Source organism: Micromys minutus (assembly GCF_963924665.1).
Source record: "Micromys minutus genome assembly, chromosome: 28".
Taxonomy (NCBI): Eukaryota; Metazoa; Chordata; class Mammalia; order Rodentia; family Muridae; genus Micromys; species Micromys minutus.
This window is the reverse complement of record NC_137963.1, coordinates 34,935,633-34,959,059: the sequence shown is the minus strand read 5'-3', so window position 1 is coordinate 34,959,059 and position 23,427 is coordinate 34,935,633. Positions and strand designations below refer to the sequence as shown.

Sequence of the window (23,427 nt, the reverse complement as noted above, 5' to 3'; positions counted from 1 at the left end):
GGATAATATGTATAGAAGAGAGCAAAAACTCCCAACTTGAAGGACCAGTAAACATCTTCAACAAAATTATAGAAGAAAACTTTCCTAACCTAAAGAAAGAGATGCCCACGACCATACAAGAAGGCTACAGAACTCCAAATAGATTGGGCCAGAAAAGAAACCCCTCCAGACACATAATAGTCAAAACAACAAATGATCAAAACAAAGAAAAAATACTAAAAGCAGTACGGGAAACAGGACATGTAACATGTAAAGGCAGAACTATCAGAATTACACCAGACTTCTTAACAGAGACTATCAAAGCTAGAAGATCCTGGACAAATGTCATACAGACCCTAAGAGAAGACAAATGCCAGCCCAGGCTACTATATCCAGCAAAACTCTCATTTACCATAAATGGAGAAACCAAGATATTCCATGACAAAAACAAATTTATACAATATCTTTCCACAAATCTAGCCCTACAAAGGATAATAGAAAACGCCAACACAAGGAGAGAAACTACACCCTAGGAAAAGAAAAAAGTAATCTTCTTGCAATAAACTCAAAAGAAGAAAATCAAACATAATTCTACCCTAAAAACAAAATAACAGGAAATAACAATCGCTACTCCTTAATATCTCTTAACATCAATGGACTCAATTCCCCAATAAAGAGACATAGACTAACAGACTGGAAACATAAACAGGATCCAGCTTTTTGCTGCATACAGGAAACTCATCTCAATGATAAAGCAGACACTACCTAAGAGTAAAAGGCTGGAAAAGAATTTTTCAAAGCAAGTGGTCCCAAGAAACACGCTGGAGTCCTAATATCGAATAAAATTGATTTTTAACCAAAAGTTATCAAAAAAGGTAAGTAAGGATACTTCATACTCATAAAAGGAAAAAAAATCTATCAATACGAACTCTCAATCCTGAGCATTTATGCTCCAAATACAAGGGCACCCACATTTATAAATTTTACTAAAGCTCAAAGCAAACACTGCACCACACACAATAATAGTGGGAGACTTCAACACCCCACTCTCATCAGTGGAGATTATGAAAACGGAAACTAAACAGAGACACAGAGAAACTAACAAGTTATGAACCAAATAGATTCAAGAGACATCTATAGAACATTTCATCCTAAAACAAAAGGATATATCTTCTTCTTAGCCCCTCACAGTACCTTTTCCAAAATTGACCTTACAATCGGTCACAGAACAGGCCTCAACAGATATAAGAGGTTTGGAATAATCCCATGCATCCTATCAGATCACCATGGACTAAGGCTGGTCTTCAATAACAACAAAAATGATAGAAAGCCCATATATACATGGAAGCTGAACAATGCACCACTCAATGACTACTTGGTCAAGGAAGAAATAAAAGAAATGTAAAGAAATTAAAGACTTTTTAGAATTTGATGAAAATAAAGACACAACATACCCAAACTTATGGGATACAATGAAAGCAGTGCTAAGCAGAAAACTCATAGCTCCAGTTTCCAGACCAAAAAAAAAAAAAAAAAAAAAAAAAAAAAAAAGCTGGAGAGAGCATACACTAACAGCTTGACAGCACACCTGAAATCTCTAGAACAAAAAGAAGCAAATATACCCAAGAGGAGTAGACAGCAGGAAATGATCAATCTCAGAGCTGAAATCAACCAAGTAGAAACAAAAAGAACTATGAAGAATCAATAAAACCAGGAGCTGATTCTTTGAAAAAAAAAATCAGCAAGATAAATAAACCCTTAGCCAGACTAACCAGAGGGCAGAGACAACATTCAAATTAACAAAATCAGAAATGAAAAGAGAAACATAACCACAGAAACTGAGGACATTCAAAAAGTTATCAGATCCTACTACAAAAGTCTATATTGAACAAGACCAGAAAATTTGGAGGAAATGGACCATTTTCTAGACAAATACCAAGTACCAAAGTTAAATCAGGATCAGATAAACCATCTAAACAGCCCCATAATCCCTAAAGAAATAGAAGCAGATATCAATAGTCTCCCAACCAAAACAAGCCCAGGACCAGATGGGTTTAGTGCAGAATTCTATCAGACCTTCATAGAAGACCTAATACCAATACTTTCCAAACTATTCCACAAAATAGAAACAGAAGGAACACTTCCCAATTCCTTCTATGAAGCCACAATTATGTTTATACCTAAACCACACAAAAACCCAACCCCTCCCCCCCCAAAAAAAAGAAAACTTCAGGTCAATTTCTCTTATGGATATCGATATAAAAATACTCAAAAACTGAATCCAAGAACACATCAAAATGATCATCCATCACGATCATGTGCGCTTCATTCCAGGAATGCAGGGATGGTTCAATGTATGTAAATCCATCAATGCAGTCCACTATATAAACAAACTCAGAAAAAACCATATGATCATCTCTTAGATGCTGAGGAAGCATTTGACAAAGCAATATACAGCAAACCAACCTCAAGCTGTATTACAGGGCAATAGCGATAAAAACTGTATGGTACTGGTACAGAGACAGGCAGGTATATCAATGGAATTATTGAAGATCCAGAAATGAACCCACACACCTATGGTCACTTGATCTCTGACAAAGGAGCTAAAACCATCCAGTGGAAAAAAGACAGCATTTTTCAACAAATGGTGCTGGTCCAACTGGTGGTCAGCATGTAGAAGAGTGCAAATGATCCATTCTTACCGTCCTGTACAAGCTCAAGTCCCACTTTTCAGCTGATGCGCATGCTGCAGCAATGAATGATGGGAGTGCAGAAATCAATCTGACATACTGACTTAACTTCCTTTGGATATTGCTCTAGTCTGCTCTCTGTGGCTTTGATAACACACTGACCACAAGCAGCTGGAGAAAACCGTTTATTTCAGCTTATGCTTCCAGGTCACAGTCCACCATTAAAAGAACAAAGAAGCTTTTTACGCATGATTCATCTTACTAGTTTATTTTTTCAGAGTTATCAATTTGTTGACACATTATTTAAAGCAGACTCTTATTATAAATTATGTCACAGAAATAAAATGAATAACTATTATTTCTGATTTTGTTTACTTTATTTCTTTCTTTTGCAGTCTGGCTAAAGGCTTTTAAATTTAACTTTTCAAAAACGTGTTTCCTTGTCTTTCTATTGTTTTTAGAGTTTATTTCATTTGTTTCTGTTCTAGGCATTTTCTTAAAAATGCTTTATGTCTTTAAGTGTTTTGCCTGCATGTGTGTCCACAGAAAGCCAGAAGAAAACATTAGATCCACTGGAGTTACTGATGGCTGTGAGTCATCATGTGGTTGCTGAGACTCAAACTCGGGTCCTCCAGAGGCAACTGCTCCTCGGCTCTGGGTTTTATTATCTCTCCCTCCTAACTTTGGGCTCAGGCTACTTTGTAAGCCTAAGATTTAGGCCATCATCTGCGTGGTTCCTCAGGTTCTAAATCAGCACAGTGTTCCAGGTAACAGGCCAGCATCCACATCCACCCCTAAAAGATGGAAATCCCAACAGCTGCCCAGCACTGGGGCTGCCCCAGGCATAGGAGAATTTATATACTTGATATCTAGCATAATGGCTGTCATTTAGAAGACCTAGAAAAACATTAATCGAATGGATAGGTTAAGATGATACTCTTAGAGTGTAAGTAAAACTTAAGATGACCTTTGACATACTTTATTATTTAAAATACAACCATCCACTAAGATTTGTTAGCTTACTGGGTTATAACACACCCATCACCTCTCACTCATTTTCACAGAACTATCACACTAGGCAGGCGTTACTATCAATCCTACTTTACTCATGAAGAAAGAATAGAAGTTCAGTGAGTGACCAGCCACAGGCAGAACCTTGGGTTTCTGGACCAAGATTCTTCTGAAAAAAATCACATGTCTACTGAAAAATTCAGATGTATATGGAATAAATTATTCTTTAGTGAAACTTCAATTTATCCTCTTTACAGAACAATATTTTGAGATTTTAAAACATAAAATGGATTTTTCAAGAAAAATTTAAGCGTATATTACTTAAATTGTAATGTGTATAACTTTTATATATTAATACCTTGAACTTTTAATTGCTGTAGTTCACACCCTGGAAACTAGCAAGATTTCAATCTCTGCAGTAGTCACAAGGCTTCCGTATTTATTAATACTATAAAGCCCTAAGAGCAGAAGCCAGGAGGCTACCTGTTCTTGGAAAGGTTCTAGCTACATGCCTTTAGAAACTCCTGAGTTGCATATGCGCTCAGTGTTCTTAAGCACGCGATCATGAGCAAACAGACACCAGCAGCAGTGCTCCGGCCTCACCAAGGATGTGTACTTTCGTGGTGTGTGATGGCACACACCTCACTGCTCACAGCACAGTCCTCCCTCAGAGAGTAGTTCCCAGTACCCTAACACCCGAGCTTCGCCACTGGGCCATGCCCCATGGTACAAAGACAGGAAGCAAGAACCACGCCAACTTCTCACACCCAGTATTATTTTCACAGTACACAGATATGTAAAATAGTCAAGGAACTGTTTTACATCCAACTTTATGGGACATATCAGTAATTTTAAAAAGAGAAAAATGAGAGGATACTTACAGTACATCCTTAAAGTCTCCAAAAACATACATGTGCCTAAAGCTGTCAATGGCTATGACAGGGCAATCCGCTGGGGTTTTCTGGATATGCAGAAGAGGATGTCTAAATTTGTCACAATCTGCATGTAGGAAGTTTATTGTACCTTTGAAAGAAACCAAATTTTAAGAATTACATTAGGTTTTAAACTATATTTCTGATTATGAACTCACAAAAATAGCATAATAAACATTAATATTTTTAAAATTGATACAAATCAGAAAAACTAAAACCTAAACAGTATTTTTAAAAGAAGGAATTTTTTTTTAGTCCTCAGGGCAGAGTATAATACCCTTAGAAATTATAAGAGAAATTATAGAAAAACTCTAATTTAAATGCTATTGTGAAATGAATTTCTTAGTTCTTCAATTGGCAGTCATCTGCCACGTGGGTTCCCCAAATTCTGACAGCAAGTCCCCTAATCTGACACACACACCGCTCCCTTGGGACCATCCTCATGCCCCCTGTAGACTAAATGGCTACTTTTAAATCTAATTCAAACCCAGAATATTCATTAAAATAGGCAGCTCTTTACCACACCATCAGTTTAAATGGTTTGACCTTTCATCCTCAAAATAAAGGGGAAGCTGCTTGACACCCCAAACTCTGCTAAGATGTGGAGAATGCAGACAGCTGTTCAACTCTCACATAGAAATAAATGTGGGTCAGTGTGTGTCACCTCTTAGCAATGTCTCAGTAAATGTGTTAGAGAAGCATTTCGGTACCAGAAAATGGTTCCCCAAATAATACTGTTCACCCAGAGCCCCACTTTTCATGTGATTTGTTTTTCCCTCTAAAATCAGTAACAGGACAGAAAGTGAAAGCAGGCACATAGAAAGCCTGTTTGACATCATAGCCCCACTGCTTCCTTCCCCTCAGAGAAACCTGGGAAACGTTTACCCTAAGTGTGTTTAAGGCAAGTACGGAACAGGAAGGGAGGAGAAAGGCAGCTGAGGAGAGAGAGGACCAGACACCTTCGACACTCTACCTTTTTCACTTATCAGCTGCCGGGCTACTTCATTCTGGAATATTTCTAAACTCTCTGTATCCTCCTTCATGTGGAAGAGGATGAGAAAAGGCAGTCCTTCTTCTGTCAACTCCTGTAGAGACAAGTTTTCAGTGGAAATCAGTGCTGTTTTCCAAGGACCGACTGTGGACTCAATTCATGTGACTAACAGAAGCCGTCAGAGAAACGGGTCTGACTGTGTGAAGAACAGTGAGACTTAAGAAAACATGGGTTCAACCTTTGCATCTCAGGTACAGTCACCTAGGAAACGTACATGTCCTGCTCTGTTATATGCACGGATTCACCTGATTCAGTCTGTAGCCCAGTGTTCTCACCTGTGGGTCACGGGGTCATAGATCAGTGCTCTCTGCATATCAGACATTTACACTTTGATTCAGAACAGTAGCAAAATTCCAGTCATGAAGTAGCAATACAATAATTATATGGCTGGAGGTCACCACAACTTGAGGAACTGTATTAAAGTGTCACAGCTTTAGAGGCTGAGAACCACTGTAGTAGCCAGCCGTGCTCACGTGAGTACAGGGACGGCCTCTTGAAGACAGGGTTGAGAGAAGAACCAACTACAGTCAGTTCTTAATTCAGGAGAAACAAACATTGAGGACATGGCCAGTCTTCATAAGGAAGACTGAAAACACAAATGTGTGAGCAGCAAGTCAATTTGATTCACAAACCCAAGCTCATTAGAAAGTGTCTATTGAAAACCATTCCACTATGAGACCTACCCAAAGCTGAAAAGTGTTTTAAGGATAAAAGACAAAACTCCACAATCAGCTGCCCTTGGCTGTCTTTCAATAAGCAACACACACAAAGCACCTTGGAAACAACAAAATTCTATTAAAATTTGTATTACTGTTAATTGAGAATAAAAGAAACACGAGAAACGGTAGATTTGAATAATCTAATCTTAACAAATGCCATGTTCTTACTCGTATGAAAAGTCCGGAAAGGCCTCCATATGTATTTATTCCCACTAGCAATACTTCTGAGAGTCCAGTTTAGGAACTGCCTCAGCATGAAGCACAGATATTGTTTATCTTTAATAATGATTTTTAAATCCCTGAGATCCATCACATAAGACTAAAGTCTTCATTTTGGCGCCTACCTCATATTTAAATTTGTTTCACTTGTATATATAGATAGATTAAATAAATAAGTTCATCATATTATCCCTTCTTTTAATTGAGAAGTAACTTTCAGCCACAAAAAGTCCACCATTTTAAGTGCATAATGTGCTATTTTATTCACAAGATTATGCAAACATCATCACTCATCTCAGAACACACCCCAAAAAGAAACCTTATACCCACTAGCTGCCACTCTCCTTCCCCTCTACCATTCCCTAGCATTACATTTATCTGTTGTGATTCAATTAAAATTTTCTTCTTCCTCATCTTTTATCTCTTGAGATTACATTTTTTCTTAATCCTCATTTACAGATCCCACTCCTTGAATTTCTGTCTGTGGACTTTTCTGCTCTGGCTTGGTAATTTCCCCTAGTGCAACAGTTTCTATTATCAGTTCAGAGGGATCCCTTAGCTCTGTGCACAAACCCAGCTCAATCCAGACCTAGCAGGTGGGTTTCCAATGGCATCACAAACAACCAGAATGAGTAACAACGCTCTGTCTCACCTCCTCAGCACACCCTTTTCTTTCAGCCCTTTCTTTGGGGTTGCAATGTCTCTTCTTGAAAGCAAGCCCTGAAGGCAGATAGCCTCACTGCGTGCTGGTTCTATTCCCTAATTTTCCACAAAGAAAGAAGGAGACTGGCCATTTCCCACAGAGGGGACAGAAGCAAAATGTCACTTCACTACACTCAACAGAAGTGCGCATGAACAGTATAGCTAGTAAAAAAAGACACTACAGACAAATTTGGAAATGTATCATATTCCTTGAAATACACAGCAATGAACTTTTCAAAATCAAGCAAGATGCAGAAACTGTTACAGCATGTGAGTCCTAGGCTTCCGAGTCATGTACACCAACAAATGCCTTACCAAGCACATACAAAGTATTAGAAACATCTGAGACAGTCTGATTCAAGAGAAACACATTTTTCCCCCTATGGGTTAAATAATTCATGGTGGTTAATTCCAACATATACTATGTCTTAAGACTTATTACATGTGGAACTGTGGAGATGGCTCAGTGGAAAATGCTTGCTGTGTGACCCTGACCGTGCAGATTGGATCCCGAGCACCCACACAAAAAGTCAGATGTAGTAGCACACATCTCTAATCCCTGTACTCTCCTGGGACATGAGGTGGAGGTAGGAGAATCTGCACAAACTTACAGGCTAACTGTGGAATGCGTAGCCTGCCTCCAAGCACGAGAAGGGAAGCAACCTGCAAGCCCTTTCCCTTCTACACACAGAGAATCAATAAATGAAACAATAATTTCAAAATACAGAATTATTAAATGTGGCAACTTCCAAGGGGGGTGGGGAGAGGATTTAATTAAGATTTTCCAGGTCTGAATTTTTAAATTCTGTTTTTAAAATGATTCTGACAAGAACTGTGAAAGCACACATATTATGCGTCATCTTTCAAATCTTGAGCCTTTGCGCGAAAGGCTATAAAGAAAAGTTGTCAGTATGCTAAACATATACAAGGCCTAAAGAAATACAAAACCGAGCCAACATCCATTATTCTAATTAGCAGAGTCTAACCTGCCCCTTTTTCTTAAAGTTAAGGATAGAAACAAAATGAAAAAGACTTCAGAATAACCATCTAATGATTCCTTGTGCTTCTTTCTAATACCAGAAAAACCTCTAATGGCAAAGGATTGTCCACTGTAACTAAGATCTGTCCTTCTAAAGGACATCCACTTAGACAAGGTCCTTACCCAAGGGTGGGCATTAGAAGCACATCAAAATTACTTTCAAGTTCTTTTTCAAGAGCATTACCAACTACTGGCATTACTAGAAATGCAAGAAGGGTTCTGGAACGGTAAAGGTGGAAAGCCAGTGTGGATGCTGTATGAAAGCAGCAGGGCACGCCTGTGTCCAGTGGATACTCTGATAACTGCGGAACAGCTTGAGGAGCAGAGCAATGCACTCGTTTACATAACCGAACTAACATTACCCACAGTCGAGTCCATACCTCTCCATTTTCAAATGTTATTTCTCGGACAAGAGGGACACATTTATCTTGAATCCAGTTGTAAGTTACATCAAAATTTGACATAGATCCCAAGTACACCATGTCTGGCACAGAACGCTGTTATAAAAACAGAAATAAAAATTAGATTACTGAAATCTTTGCTGGTAAAACACATATGGCATACTGTGTGAAATTCTCTTAAAGAACTGGCAAAAATGTTTTTCTTCTTTTAAAAAAAGAAGACAAGGAAAGCGACTTAGCTAAGTCTAAAACAAACTAGGTGTGCTTCCACTGTCAAGAAGCTAATTTCTGCCCCAGCAGGACTGGAGGTTGGCAGGTACAGTGCGACTCAATGACAACATGGATTGCTTGTATCTTCAGCATTTGGCTCCCAGACGAATGCAACAGAGACAGGGAGAGAAGTCAGGGGACTGGCCTTCTGTGAGCAATCTTCACTGTGAACCTGGATTCCTAGACCATGATGGTCTCAGAGTTCCATCCTTTATCATGGTAGGAAAAGCCTTTGATCCCTACAACTTCTGCGGAGGCAGAAGGATCTCAAGTTCAGGGCAAGCCTGGCACCTTAGCAAGACCCTGTCTCAAAAACAGGAAAGGGCCAGAATGTAGGAGTATCAGATCACTTGCCTGGCATACACAAGCCTTGGGTTCAGACCCTAGTACTTAAAAAGTTAAAGATTAATCAAGATTCTGCTAGCATTGAAGCAAAGCTATTGCTTCTATTATAACTGTATTAAATGGTGGTGTCTTATGCAGTATGTAAAATAGCAACTCACCCCTGGTGGCTTGTAGATTAAATTGTCTCCACTGTACCTTTCTGGTTTTGAAAGATCTCTGATATGAGGGGGAAAAAAATGTGTTAAGGAAAACACTTAAAGCAATGTACTTTAATTAAACAGACTTCATTAATCACTGCAGTGTATGAATTATAAAAACATGAAATGGATACTTGTTCATTATCTGTCCCATTCACAAAACCATGCAACAGCAAAACAAACATACGTTTAAAGGCAAACTAAGATAAGGCAGACTTTTTAGTGTAATGTTGTAGTCAGCCGCTTTGTATTGGCAGGGTCAGTGTGATAGCAATTTAGACTCTAGATTGAATTTTACCTATAGATTAAGGACATTAATTTGTTCACAGAGATTAATAAAACACATTAACTTTCTACTTGAATTGAAATAGCCCTCATCATGAAACCAGTTTTAGAAAGCATGTTGTACACTTGGACACGTGTCAGTATCTGGCATACAAATATTTGGTCTTGTGTAACAGACAGTTACGCAGTACTATAACATTTGGTGAGAGAATCCTACAGAAAGCCCTAGGTCAAATGAGTAAGTTTCTCTTCCTGTATATAATTTGAGGTTGAAACAAACACGGATACATCTTTAGTTTCTAACCAGAGTAGTCCAGAGAAAGAAGCAAAGGGTGCTAACCTAGACGCTCCAGTGGGGAACTCTGAGACACAGGTGCTACGAAGAGGAAATGGGAAAGGGGAAGAGGGGATGGGGGAAAATACTGAGAAAGAGCCAACAGGAAGAGGGATAAGATACTAAGAACTTCTAAAAGTTGTAGGAAAACATTATCTTATAATTACTCAAGAGTCCATATACTATTATATATACACTAAAATGTGTGTATATACGAAGTTCTAATGAAATTATAGCACTGGATATGACGGCTCTCTCCAAAAAAAAAAAGAAAAAGAAAAAGAAAAAGAAAAAGACCCCGGCTTGGAATGTCTTCCTTCTAGTCACTGATAGGGAAGTTGAAGACAGTACCTAAATGATATGGGCTATTGGCACTGTCTTTGGTTGCCCCTTAGAACTTTAAGGGACAATCCTGTTGCTGAAGACACTAAAACTTTGGACCCAGGTCTTGGAGGAATCAAACTGAAACTGACCTAAAAGCCCCCTCCCTGAGGACTTGCTCTCATAGTTTCAGAAGACGCTATGGAACAACCCAAGGGAGAATGCAGCAGCTCCACCCAGCTATAAGGCCTATAGACCACACAAGACATTCCCAAGTGTGCAAACAGAGCTGTGTACTGCAGACCTAGTCAGCATCCTCTAGTTTGATTTCTAACTGCACTCTACGTGCTTACACCCAGAAGCACAGCTTATCACTCAGCAGGCTGCTTCCGCCAGCACACTAGGACCATTACAGAAATACTCAACTGGTTAAAATGCAGGAAAAAAAAATGGCCATGTGGTACCAAAGCTAGCTGATACATCTCCAATACAACCTCTACACTACAGTTCAGTGAAGACAGAGGCCTAAGAAGCTGTTGGGAGACTGTCTTCTTTGTATGGCAGGGAAGCTGTACCCATGAAACCTCAACAATATGGCTGCATAAACAAGACCTGCAGGATGACAACATGTTGGCACCCAACATGGATGGAGAAATCTCACAAGGCTCCACCCCTAGAAGAGCTAAAAGCAATTAATGGTTGCTGAGAGAGAAAGGAATGATCCTACTAATAGGCTATCCAATCTCAAGTAGTCACGCCTAAACAAAAACACACAAAATAGCTTAAGCAGGATGTACCTGTGTATGTACACATATGTATACGTGCATATTATTTCATATATATATATATATATATATATATATATATATATGAAATAATAATTAAAGAAAAGGTCCTGAATTTGAGAGGGAATAGAGGGACAAGAGTTGTTGGTAGGAGAAAGGTAGAAATGTCATGTATGATAGTCTAAAAAAACAATAATATAGAAACAAAGAAATATAGCAAATCAATTACTCTAATACTCTTTGAGATGATAAACAAGATCTACAGACTCTTGGCCTACTTAAAAAGACAAAAAGCAATAATCCAAATTAACAGAATCAGAAATGAGCAGGAAACATTACAACAGAAACCAAAGAAATACAGATTATAAGGGAATACTTTTTAAAACTCTACTTCATTAAGTTTCGAAATATGAAAAAAATTATGATTTCTTGATTCATCCAGAATATTAAAATTAAACCAAGATGAGACCAACAACCAAAACAAACCCACCACAAAAGAATTTAAAATATAGGCTAAATTTCTATAGCAAGTTCCCAATTGAAAAAAATTAAAATAGCTTAGAAATATCCCCCAAAAATGTTTAAAATCCTTAGCAAGGAGAGAAATGCAAATTAAAACACCCCTGAGTTCATCTCATTGCACACAGAATGGCACAAATTCTGGTGAGGTTGTCGTTCACTGTTGGATGCAAATTAGTGCAGACACTCTGGAATCCTAAAAAGCCAAAGCTACTTCCAGATACAAGAACAGCAGAGGCTCTAAGGTGGAGCTAGCTCAGGTGTCTGAGGTGATCACAGTGAAACACCAAAGCAAGGACCAAGAGCTGACATCATCAACTGGAGAAGGCATCACAACAACTGTTCCAACCAGGCTAACACAGCCATGAAGAGCCACAAATAAAAGAAGTCACACTGCACAACAGCCAAAGGTAGTTCAGATAGCCTCCAAGAAGAGAGGCTCAAGGACAGAACCTTGAATAATTACATTCAGAGATAAAAGGAACAATAGAAGAGAAAGGAACGGAGAGGAGCAGACCAGAGAGATTCAGTGTCTAGTGTGTACAAGAGGAAAAAAAAAAAAAAAGAAAGAAGGTAATGCCTCCATCTTCAGATGATTTGAGGGGATTAAACTGAAGAAAACCTACTTCATTGGACAATCAAGGAGTCATTTTGTGACTGTCCAGGGGCAAGCTTCATTAGTAGAAAGTCAGGTTCCAAGAAGCTAAGGTTTTTTTTATTTGGAAGAGTTTAAGAAAGTCAAGGAAACTAAGCATAAAACCGCCTTTAAAAAAGTAGAAATGAAAATAAAAAGATGGCTTTACAGCTCAAGATAAAAGTGGTGCATCAGAGAAGAGAGGAACATGATTTTTGGAAAAGAAAGCAGTTTCTGTCAGGGGGAAGCCATGAGAAAGCAGGGAGACCTGAAGGACCAAAGTCCCACTGAGAGATAAAAGGACAGTCTACAATAGTGAGGGGACCAACCTTAGAAAGGCAAACCTAGGGCTGGACTACAGATCAGGGTGGAACAGAAACTTAGCATGTAGAAGGCCCTGGTATGAATGACCAGCTGAGTGTGTGTGTGTGTGTGTGTGTGTGTGTGTGTGATTTTAATATGACCAAATTCAACAAGAACTGAAGGTGAAAGAAAGCTATGAAGGAAGGCAGTGAAGACATGGGGATAAAGGAAGATAAGAAACTATGTTTCTTAACCATAAAGAGAACGTGCTCAGTCACCTGCGCTGTCATGGGTTAGCAGTTTACCTGGTGTGAGAGTTAGTAAATCAACCAAATAAGAGCTCATGGTTAACTGAGCCATTCTTTGGCTTTTACCTACATTCTGAAACATAACACAATAGAAAAACAGTAAGACCTTTAAAGGATTAGTTACATGTATAAATACTGGTTGGTGACTTGAAAAGGTCTGAGGTCATCTTTAGAACATGACCTGAGCATGACAGCCAAGCTCACCTCCTAGCAGGCTGCTAATGAATATACTTACCCAAAAGCAGAAAGGAAGGCACAGTCGTCGTGTAAAATACTTGCTACTCTTTCAAAAACTCTGTAATTATCTGAATCCTTCTGCTCAAAGTATCCAATGATATTTCTCTTACTGCGCTGTAAAATAAAGTATCTAATTATTTTGCAACATATAAAATTATAAGAGCATGCTGCTTCATTTACTCTTTATTCTGTGACTTATTCAAGACAAAAAAAAAAAAAAGAAAGAAAGAAAGAAAGAAAGAAAATTTACTGCTTGCTCTGAAATGGCAAGGTCCCCAAGCCTAGCCATTCCTTCCTGTGTGCCACAACCCACAGTGGCCCTCTGCCTTTCCTAACACAATTCTGGGGCTGGAGCTCGGCAATAACAAGATATGTTCACAGCTCACGAGGTCTGCTGAGGTGTTAGCCATAAACGTCCTTCATGTCTGGCTCAGGAGCCATGCTCAGCCGTGCTCCTCCAACAGCAGCCATGAAACAGCAGATGGCTCACTTATTAACTTGTCACCTGATAGAGGCTGGGATAAAGACTAAACACTGTAGTTCTTGCTTTTGGTGTTTGTGTTCATGTGTGCATGTGTGTGTGTGTGTCTCTGTGTGTGTGTGTGTGTGTGTGTGTGTGTGTGTGTCTGTGTGTACACATGTGCATGTGTTCTAATTGCCCAGTTTACAAAGAAAGGCATTTGCTAAGCTTATCAAGAGATGCTGTATTAGAGGACACTGAATTGTAAAGGCCTGAAATAGTGATTAAAGTAGACACTCTATGGGTATCAACCAAGGGAAATGGGAAAACTTTGATGTGTGTGCTTGACTTAAACTTCTATTTGTAGTTTGCCTACATTAACCAATAAGTGCAGCTTTGTTGTATGCCATACATTTTATCTGAAGTCTGGTAAACATTAGAGATTCCCGTGAGAATGAATCCCAAAGTCTTTCTAGTCTGTATATGTCAAATATACTGCAGTTGACTAAGAGAACGTGCAGATTCCGCATTTGCATTATGGTTTGTCTGCATTAGTTACACAGGCAGTGCACACTTCTTCCGCCATAAGTAACTTACATCAAGAGTGGTGACTTCATCTAGACTCTGAATCTCATGGACTGGGTTACTTTTCTGCTGCCTGATGTAGTCTGCAAGCGCTTTCACTGATCGCTGGCCCCTGTATTCTCTCTTCATCATCATTCCATTACGAAATAATTTCAGGGTTGGGTACTTGCTTATTCTGTACCTCTGGGCTATATCAGCTAAAAGAATATATGAAAGGAAGTTAGCTTTAGCACACAGTCAGGATGAACCTATTAGTTCAACAGTCAGAAACATTACAATTATTTATGACATCTCTTCTTTCTGAGTGAAAGAGAAAAGAAAATACCTTACACTGCTATCTGACCAGGCTCTGGACTCACTACCTGGACTTAACTTCTGAATCCATTGCTTACACGCTGCATGAACCTTTATGTGCATAAACTGTGATGCCCTCCCTTTTCATCTCTTACAGGAAGGGTGATTTCTATTGTAACAAGGTAGTTTCATGAATCAAATAATAATAATGTGCGAATACATATCATTGTGTGGCACATGGATATCAGAATGTAAAAATAGCAATATACTAATTATGTCAAGTGAGGTAGGGTATAAATTAAAGCCATGTGACAACTGCAGCATATAAGTTAGGAGTAGCTGCTGAGCAGGACGTAAATGACACTACATAGTCCAAGGCCTTTGCAGTGCTCAGAAAGAGGCAGAAGTACTCACAACGTCTGCTAAGTCGAAGCTGCACTGTGTCTCTCCAGGACAAGCACTTAGAGAATACTAAAGGAATATTAGATATTAAGGCTGGAGCTCTCAAAAAGGATGGTAGATAAAAGCCTACATTTAATTTAGATCACATAATAGTCTGGTAAAAGCCATAGAGGATTTACAAGGAAGAAATTGCAATTCATTACCAAAGTTCTTTAAATCTGAATTATTAACCCAATGTATACATATTTAACAAAGCCTGTCTAGTTTAGGAGCTGATTACTTCAAAGCGGAACCAGTGAGCACATTAGTTACAAGTGACAAACTACAGTATGTTTTTGAGCCCTACTGGGCAAGGGACAAATAAGAAAACATGGAAGAGAGTGGGTGCCCAAGTACAAGTTCTTAAATATACAGCAGTATTGGTAATGCGGCAAAAATCATAAAAATGTGGACTAGTCCCATAATCCTCCACTCTCCAGCTCTACACATGCTCTCTGAAAAATAAACAGCTGCAGTGACACAGAGACAATGACGTTTAATTAAAATGCTTTAAAACTGGATTAACAGGTCCTTTGACCACTGACACAATGGTCTAGAGAATTGAAAAGATCTTTCTTTTAAAATTTTTCCAAGTATCTCCCAGAGACTGGTTTAATAAAGGTTGGGCGTCTTTATTAAAGTGTTCATAATATGCAGTACCAGGCTGTTACGTAAGAGAACGAAAAAGAAGGCTGTATGTTTCTGAACTGAAACACTCAGGATGCAGTATAAAGTGAAAAGCCAGCGAGATGCAAGAGCTTAAGAAATGTAGGAAAGAAATATAGATACATTATGTACAAACACACATGCATGTGCTCCAACTTAGACATCTGTCCCTCTTCTACCTTCAAAAGAGAAAAGAAGAAGAAAACTGAAAGAAAAGAGATCACCAGTAGGAGAAAATCCTATGAAAAAACTTTTGATTTCATTTTTATATTTGGTTTTATAGTTCTGAGTTTGAAACCATGTAAATATTTACCATGAGTGTAAAACATTTAAAACATCAATATGAGTATTGCTGCTTTGAAATTTAACAGAGTTTTGATAGATATTTGTATTTGGTATCAGTAATGTCACTAAGAATCAAGTCTCAGCCTAAGGGAGTAAAATACAGAATTGAGAAACACTTCATGTTATCAGCCTGGGCAGAGGATGTTTGGATAAGACTTCCAAAGTACAAGCAGCAAGAGCAAACAGACAAATGGGATTATTTCAAACTTAAAAGCTTTTACCCAGCAAATGAAACAGTTTTTAAGTTAGAAATGAAACAGTTTTTAAGTTACAAAGACAATCTACTGACTGGAAAATATATGTTAATTAACAATGAACAGAGTCAACGCTCAAAATTTATCCAGAATTCAAACAAGTATACTGTGAAAATACAAGTAACTCTTTTATCTATTTAAAAATGGATAAAATATCTGAATAGATAGTTCACAAAGGTAGGTATATGAAGGTATATGGGGAGACAATGGCAACAGCACCAACCATCAGGGAAATGTAACTAAAACCACAAGGAGAGCCTAAGAAGCAGCACACAGAGAATACTTACCTAGTCCAGCAGCAGACACAGGAAAAGCAGAGACACCATTCAATCAGACTCTTAACAAAAACACATGCGCTAACAGGTGCTGGTGAGGAGATGGAAAGGGGAAGCTTTTGGTGAGAATGTAAAAGAGCTGAAAGAGTCATTATGGACAAGTGTGGAAATTCCTCAGAAAATTCAAAGGAGAGCCATGTTGAGGAGAGATCATAATCCCATGTTTACAAAAGCACTAGTCACAACATTCAGGATAATCACCTAAATGCACAAAGCTATAAAAATAATGACACCTCATCACTTGTTTCAACATGAATAACCCTAGAAGGTTTACGTGGAACAATCAAGCACAAAACTGCGTGATCTCAACGATATGTGGGATCTAAAAACAGTCTGATTTTAGAAACAGTACAATGGCAGTTACTGGAGACCCGGGGAAACTAAAAACCGCTCGTCAGGAATACAGTTACACTCAGAAGGAAGAAATCCAGAGGGTTTTGGACATCGAGGTAACAGTTAGTGATGTCATGCTAAGCTCTGAAAATAGGGGGTTAATGAGCTTTAGCCAGAGAATCAAAACCATGAGAAACTGCATTTGTTAGTGACCTTTAACCATGCAGGTACATATACTTCAAAGCATATGCAATAAACACAGTGCACTTATTAATTCATAAGAGTAAATAAAACCAAGGTGAATCAGCACACTTGAGTTGGAAGTGACACTAATTTCTTTTTAAGTTCAATCTGTTTGTAGTGCAACATACAAACCAAACCAGGCTCTTGCCTATGAAGGTGATCATTTTCGCACTGAATAACAAACCCTGTTTGGCATGAACTCTTAATATGCTTTTCTCTCTCAACAGTGTTTGTGGAGATCTGTATTCTGACGGCTGTTATCGATGACTTACTTAATGCCAATATAAAGATTTTAATAAATGGAAGCATTTCCATAAAAATACAACTTACCAAACCAAACCTACAAGAAATCAAATGTATAAATGGTCCTAAAATCATTGAAGAAGCTGAAACTGCAAGTCAGCCCCTGCAACACACACAAAGCTTCACTCCTTGTCACTTTCCTTTAGCAAATACTACAAAAAGTCTTAGGAGCTGGAAATGTCACTTAAAATTATTCCAGCAATAAACAGACGAAATGCCTCTCAACTCGTTTCTGTTTCCATGGTGTTTTTGAGAAAATGGATAAGGGCATGCATTGTGGAAAGAGAAAAATCCACACTAACCTTACTTAAGAACAGATGTAAAATTATCAAACAAGCTCACTAACTTAATTTAGCCATGGAGAATATATTACAATCCAGCTGGACTTAGTCTAGCACTTCAGTTTAGATTAGTATTTTAAAATCAGTTAAAACAATTCACAATGCTAAAAAAATAAATATTGTATTACCTATTCGATAAAATTTAACATTCATTCACACTTCAGAAATAGAAGTGAATGGCTTCCTTTATCTGATAAAAGGTATTTAAATAAATACCAAATAACGAGGAAACACTCGAAGCTCTGCCACTGATGTGTGCTTAGAGCTTTAGTGTAAGGTGCTGGCAGAGCACAGTCAGTTTAAACAATCCGCAGCCGGTGCTTCACTGCTGGGCAGGACAGTAGGCAGCAGGCATCCACTGCTTCACTATAATTAGCAAAAACTGGACTTTTAAAAAAGGAAAAGTTTAAAGATATCAGAAACCATGAAAGGCACTATGACTAAATAAACTGAAATGTCCCCTAAAGAAAAGACCCTTTCTGGATGAGCCAAGATCAGTCACATTCTTCCCTAGAGGTTTCCTTTTGGAAATTAAATCAGCAGTTGCAGATTAGGGCTGAATGCTACTCCTGCAACAGCGAAGGAGATGCGACGATGCCTTTTACAGACAGCACACCTGGCCCAGCAGAGGAGCTGGGGAAGGCCTGAGACACAAAGAACAGCCTCAAAGGGCATTCACTCAGTGCCACAGGAGCCTGAGGACAGGTGTGGAGGAGAAGCAGGCAGAAAACAGAGGAAGGCTGTTTTAGCCTTGGGGTGCTTAAGGGACAATGCTTACTCAGAAATGGAACCTGTAACCCTGAGTCGGTATCACACACTGCTAAAGGGCTCAACAGATTTTGGAGTCCGATATAGACAAGAAAGCATTTGAGGTTGAAAAGCTGCATCTTTGTTTTTTAGCAGCATCTCACTATGCAACCCAGGCTGCCCTCAAACTTGCTATGTAGTCCAGATTAGTCTTGAACTCATGATTCACTGACTTGCATGCATCATACCTGATAAGACCATGGGTTTTTATGACAAACTAAAAAAGAGGTACTTGTAACATACACAAGAAAGAAATGATCATACTGATTTAAAAAAGAAGAAGAAAAAGAAAACTGCATTTTAAAAGACCATCAAAGAGAACTAAAGAAATTGTTCAATTTATGAACCACAGATGGTCAATAAACAGAAAAACATGCTCAGTTGTAATCAAGAAATTACTGATTAAACAAACTACCAGATGAAATTTTGTCCCCCATATTGGCAAAATCAAAATCAAACCCTTAAATTTTAAATGGGAAAAAAAAAAAAAATCAAGCCTACAAAGATTCTGTCATGTACAACTTAAGCGTACAGTCAGTGTTAACAAAAGCAGGTGAGTGTCTCAGCTTCCAGCACGGGAGGCACAGGTCTGGTCACTTTACTCCTCCCACGGATTTGCAGGAAGGACGGGACAAGACTGGCACAGAATGACTAATCTAGCGGGAGTGTTGTTTTTAGTTGGCAATCTAACAATCAGATTGAAAATGGACAATATAATGCTTTCAACTGTCTTTCTGTAAAATAACATTTAATTAGTTCCTTAAGAATTTCATACAATATATTGTGATCATTTTCACCCCTGTCCCTAACTTCTCCTAGCTTCTCCCCAACCCCCACCTACCCAACCAGACCGCATTCACAGGCTCGGTCTCCCGTTTTCCCCCTTTAACTTCCTGAAACTGACAAAGCAGTGAGTGCAACGAGAACTTCATCTAGGAAAGGCCAGTCTGTGCTGGCCTGGGCGGTTCGGGAAGCACTGTAAAGAGCACTGCAGTCCTCCTGCCACGGCTGGCCAGAGCCCGTTTCCACAGCCAACCATTATAGCCACCAGGCTGCCTTAAAAGTCTGGTTATGAAGAAAAAGTGAACTAATACTTGCAGACTGTTAGGAGACTGTTGATGAGCTAACTCTCAAACATCACGGCGGCAGGTATGCTGCACAGCGAGGTAACTTTTAATTATGAAGTAAAACCCTTAAAATTACATTGATCGATAATTTCAGACATAAAGGTGACTTTTCATAAGCTTTGTCCAAAAGTGAATTTAAGATAATTACAGCTTTATATTTTAACAATGTAACAAAGAGTGACTTCAGGGGTATAATAAATGCTTTTTAAAAAATTAACTAGATAGATCAAATGTTAAAATGGATGTCAAAGGAATTAGAAATTTCAGGAGGTTAACAGCTTCTGACTGGAAAATTAGCATGAACTTTGCTTCAATGGTCACTAAGTTTTCCTTGATGAATGCCTCACTAACACCCAGGAGGGTTCCAAATGGAGCAAGTGTGTCATGCTCCTGTCTCATCTCTGGCCTACCACTATTATCAGTTCAAGGAGGCAGATGGTCTCGTTAGAAGGTTCTCACTGCAGAATTCAGTAGGACTACTGCTGTTTCCATATCTCCTCCTAGTCTTAAACCATGGTGCCCTAAAACAAACATCCTCCCCAAAAAACACCACCAAAATAAGACTCTAGATAGAAAGCTTTAACGTGACCTTGGAGCTTACTTAAGCTCAGCTTTCCCCGAGTAAAAAGACTCCAACTGCTCTAGTCAGTCCTCTGTAGGGCTGGGTGGTTTTCTAGATAGCTGTTTATTTTCCAACTATTTTTACTGTGACCAACAGAATTCTGTCTCCGTATGTGGGATTTATGTACAGCTCTAATAAAAGCTTCTTAATTTTAAATAAGACAGGTTTAAGTAGCACTAGAAGACAGACAGATAAAGAGTAACTTGGGTATTATGGTAGCATATTGTCTAATTCAAGAACAGATAACATTCCAAAAAATGCTGATGGAAGGCTAGAGGATTCTGCACTGACCAACACTGAGTGTCCATGCAGACTCTGGCCACTGGAGGTCAGCAGAGAACCTGTCCCACCAGGGGCAGTCGGACTGGGCCTTCCAAACTGAAAGGCAGCACTGCCATCAGAATGGTGAATTCTGTTCCCACAGTCTCAAATGAGGAGACTGCAGATGACATGTTTTCATGCTCCACAGTATAGGCAAGGGCACGTGTGAATGTGAACACACAGACAGACATGCATATACAAAATGCACACAGAACAAAAACTGGAAAAGAAACTATAAAGAAAACAGTACCACTTGCAACCCAGCCACCACCATTAACTATTCCTAGCCTTTATAGAAAAACCACTAATATTTTAGTTTCCATCTTGCTGACCTTGAATAAAGCCTACTTAAGTAGCAGTAACACATTTCAATTGAGAATAAAGCAGTCCTCAAGCTGGTCAAACAGAAAAGTGGTGACAAATTACAGAAACTCATAGGAAGAGCCGAGTAACAGCTCCTTAATCAAGAGCGCTGGCAACACTCAGCGTGTGCAGTTAACCTCTGTGTGGAAACATGTAAAAACTGACTCAGTTGGCAAATGAGTCACAAGAGATTCTGAATGAATTTTCTTTCCTTGTAAGACACACTAATTTCTGCACGTGGAGATAAAATAGTTCCTTATAATCAATAAAATCTGATTTGGGAAAATATAGAAGAAACTGCTCGCATGTAAAACTGGAGACCAGAGAGAATGTTTAAAGACCCAGTGTCCCTGTCAGGCACCAGCTATCGGAGGGATTCAATCATCCATTCATCTATTCAATGACCACCAGTGAACAAGTCTACCTGCTGGGTACCTGAGTTGGGAAAGACCACTACAGAGATAAGGCCTAGACTCTTCAAGGCTCACAATACTTACTCATTTACTGACACGGTATTTTAGTATGTAGCCTAGCATGGATACACAGCTTGGGATTCCCAATATAGGCTAATAAATTATATGGCTGGCCCTGAACCCAGAGATTCATCTTCTTTTGCCTCTGAAATGCTGAGGTTGAACACCAATGCCACTGCATCTGGCCTTATACTTTATTACTGTCATTGTTCTCGCCATTCCTAATGTAACTACTTCCAATACTCCTGTTTCCACAGGACTTCCAAGAGCCTTACAATCCATAACATTTAACCTATACACCAAAACCACGTTTCAGTTTGGAGTTCCTCAGTACAGTAGAAGCCACCCCATCGAAGGAATTCACAACAGCATATATCCTGACTAAAGATGTAGTTTCCCCAAGTCCTCTAGACAGAGAAGAGGAGGGTAACTGTCAGAATAATGGCAAAGCCAAGACCTGACATCCTCTCTCCTGCAGGACCAGTTCTTCTGTCAGCTTGGGGACAGAAACAGCTGGGACTGAGCTCAATTTCTGTCTCTTCTTCTAGCAGCTATGACTTCGTTTTCCTTTTCTTTCCCTAGTTTCCTTATAGTTCACCCATTCCCTACAATGAGTAAAGCCAAGTAAAGGTTTTTAGGAGCTTAAAAGTGAAATATGGATTCTACACTGGGACTGCAGTACAATTACACAGTTGTGGGCTGCAGCCAGAGGAGAGCAGAGGGAGGGAAACAAGGAGGTGTGCAGTTCATTCCTGAAACACAAGTGCCGGCGGGCGAACTACTTGACCTCCCAAGTTCTCAGCACAGAACTGAACTGTCACACAATGTCCTTACTAAGAAGGGTATATAAGGAAGAGGAGTGAGGAAAAGGCAGAACAGAAAGCTGCCTGAGTTGCCAGTGGGTAGGAGAGGAAACAAAACGAAAGACAGGCAGGAAACCAAGAAACTGGCTCCTAGAAATACACACTGAGAGGAATCTTCAAGATAAATCAACAAAATGGCAAAAGGGGGAAACTCCTAGAGAAGACTTCCCCGCCTGTTTTAAGGGATGATGAGTAGGTGCGTGCACAACTGCCTTCTAAAGGAACTTCTTTAAAATGCTCACGTGATGCTTTTTTTTTAAGTGCCATTATATTTCTATCCTGGCTTATAATTCTGTTGTTTGTTAACTTTATAATCTCTCCTCACTATCAATCTTAAAGTGCACTGATTACAAAAGTGCAACATAGCACTTACAAACATTTCCCCGATGACTACGACATTCAGCTCAGAGAGCTCTCACCACATGCACACCTGCCACACCACCGTGAGATCTTGCTCACAGGCATACCTATCCTGCAGTTTGAGTTTACAACAGAAGTACTGCTTTCCTTCAGGTTTATGTCGTGTCCTCAGAAGCTTCCCTACCCCAGCAGAGTACACTCTGCCTATTAATACAGCACACCACAACAGTCATGACCGCTCTTCAGAGACGTTATCACAGCACACAGTGTATGCTACCTCAACTTCAGTTTGTTGCTGTGTCTCTAGGACTTGTCACCTATCATTGTGAAGAATAGGCATACAAGCTCTTGTTGAATAAATACTACTAGCTAACTCAAAAGACTGTGGTGACCATAACTGAGGCAGTAGATGAAAGAATAAGCCAAAATCCACCTGAGCACTCAATGGGCAGGTTCACCAGTTGATTTAACTAGAAACTTTGCACAGGAGTGTTTCCAGTACACACCACTATGACACTGGATAAGACCCGAGTGAAGCAGGTGGGTCAGAACAAGACACACAGACAGAGTGACGCAGTGACAGGCCAGAGCAGACCCCCAGAATATCTAA

At 39.2% G+C, this 23,427-nt stretch overlaps 1 protein-coding gene across 1 annotated transcript in view; it reads right to left on the bottom strand.

Annotated features, from left to right (window-relative positions):
* Positions 1 to 23,427, bottom strand: part of ERP44 (endoplasmic reticulum protein 44) — an 80,259-nt gene that overhangs the window by 13,143 nt on the left and 43,689 nt on the right. Inside the window, exons 5-10 of the mRNA XM_080940061.1 lie at positions 14,339 to 14,523; positions 13,280 to 13,395; positions 9,517 to 9,574; positions 8,723 to 8,839; positions 5,586 to 5,697; positions 4,562 to 4,703 (exon numbers count right to left, since the gene is read on the bottom strand). Of these exons, the coding sequence (XP_080796187.1) occupies positions 4,562 to 4,703; positions 5,586 to 5,697; positions 8,723 to 8,839; positions 9,517 to 9,574; positions 13,280 to 13,395; positions 14,339 to 14,523 (730 nt within the window). The remainder of the gene's footprint in view (positions 1 to 4,561; positions 4,704 to 5,585; positions 5,698 to 8,722; positions 8,840 to 9,516; positions 9,575 to 13,279; positions 13,396 to 14,338; positions 14,524 to 23,427) is intronic.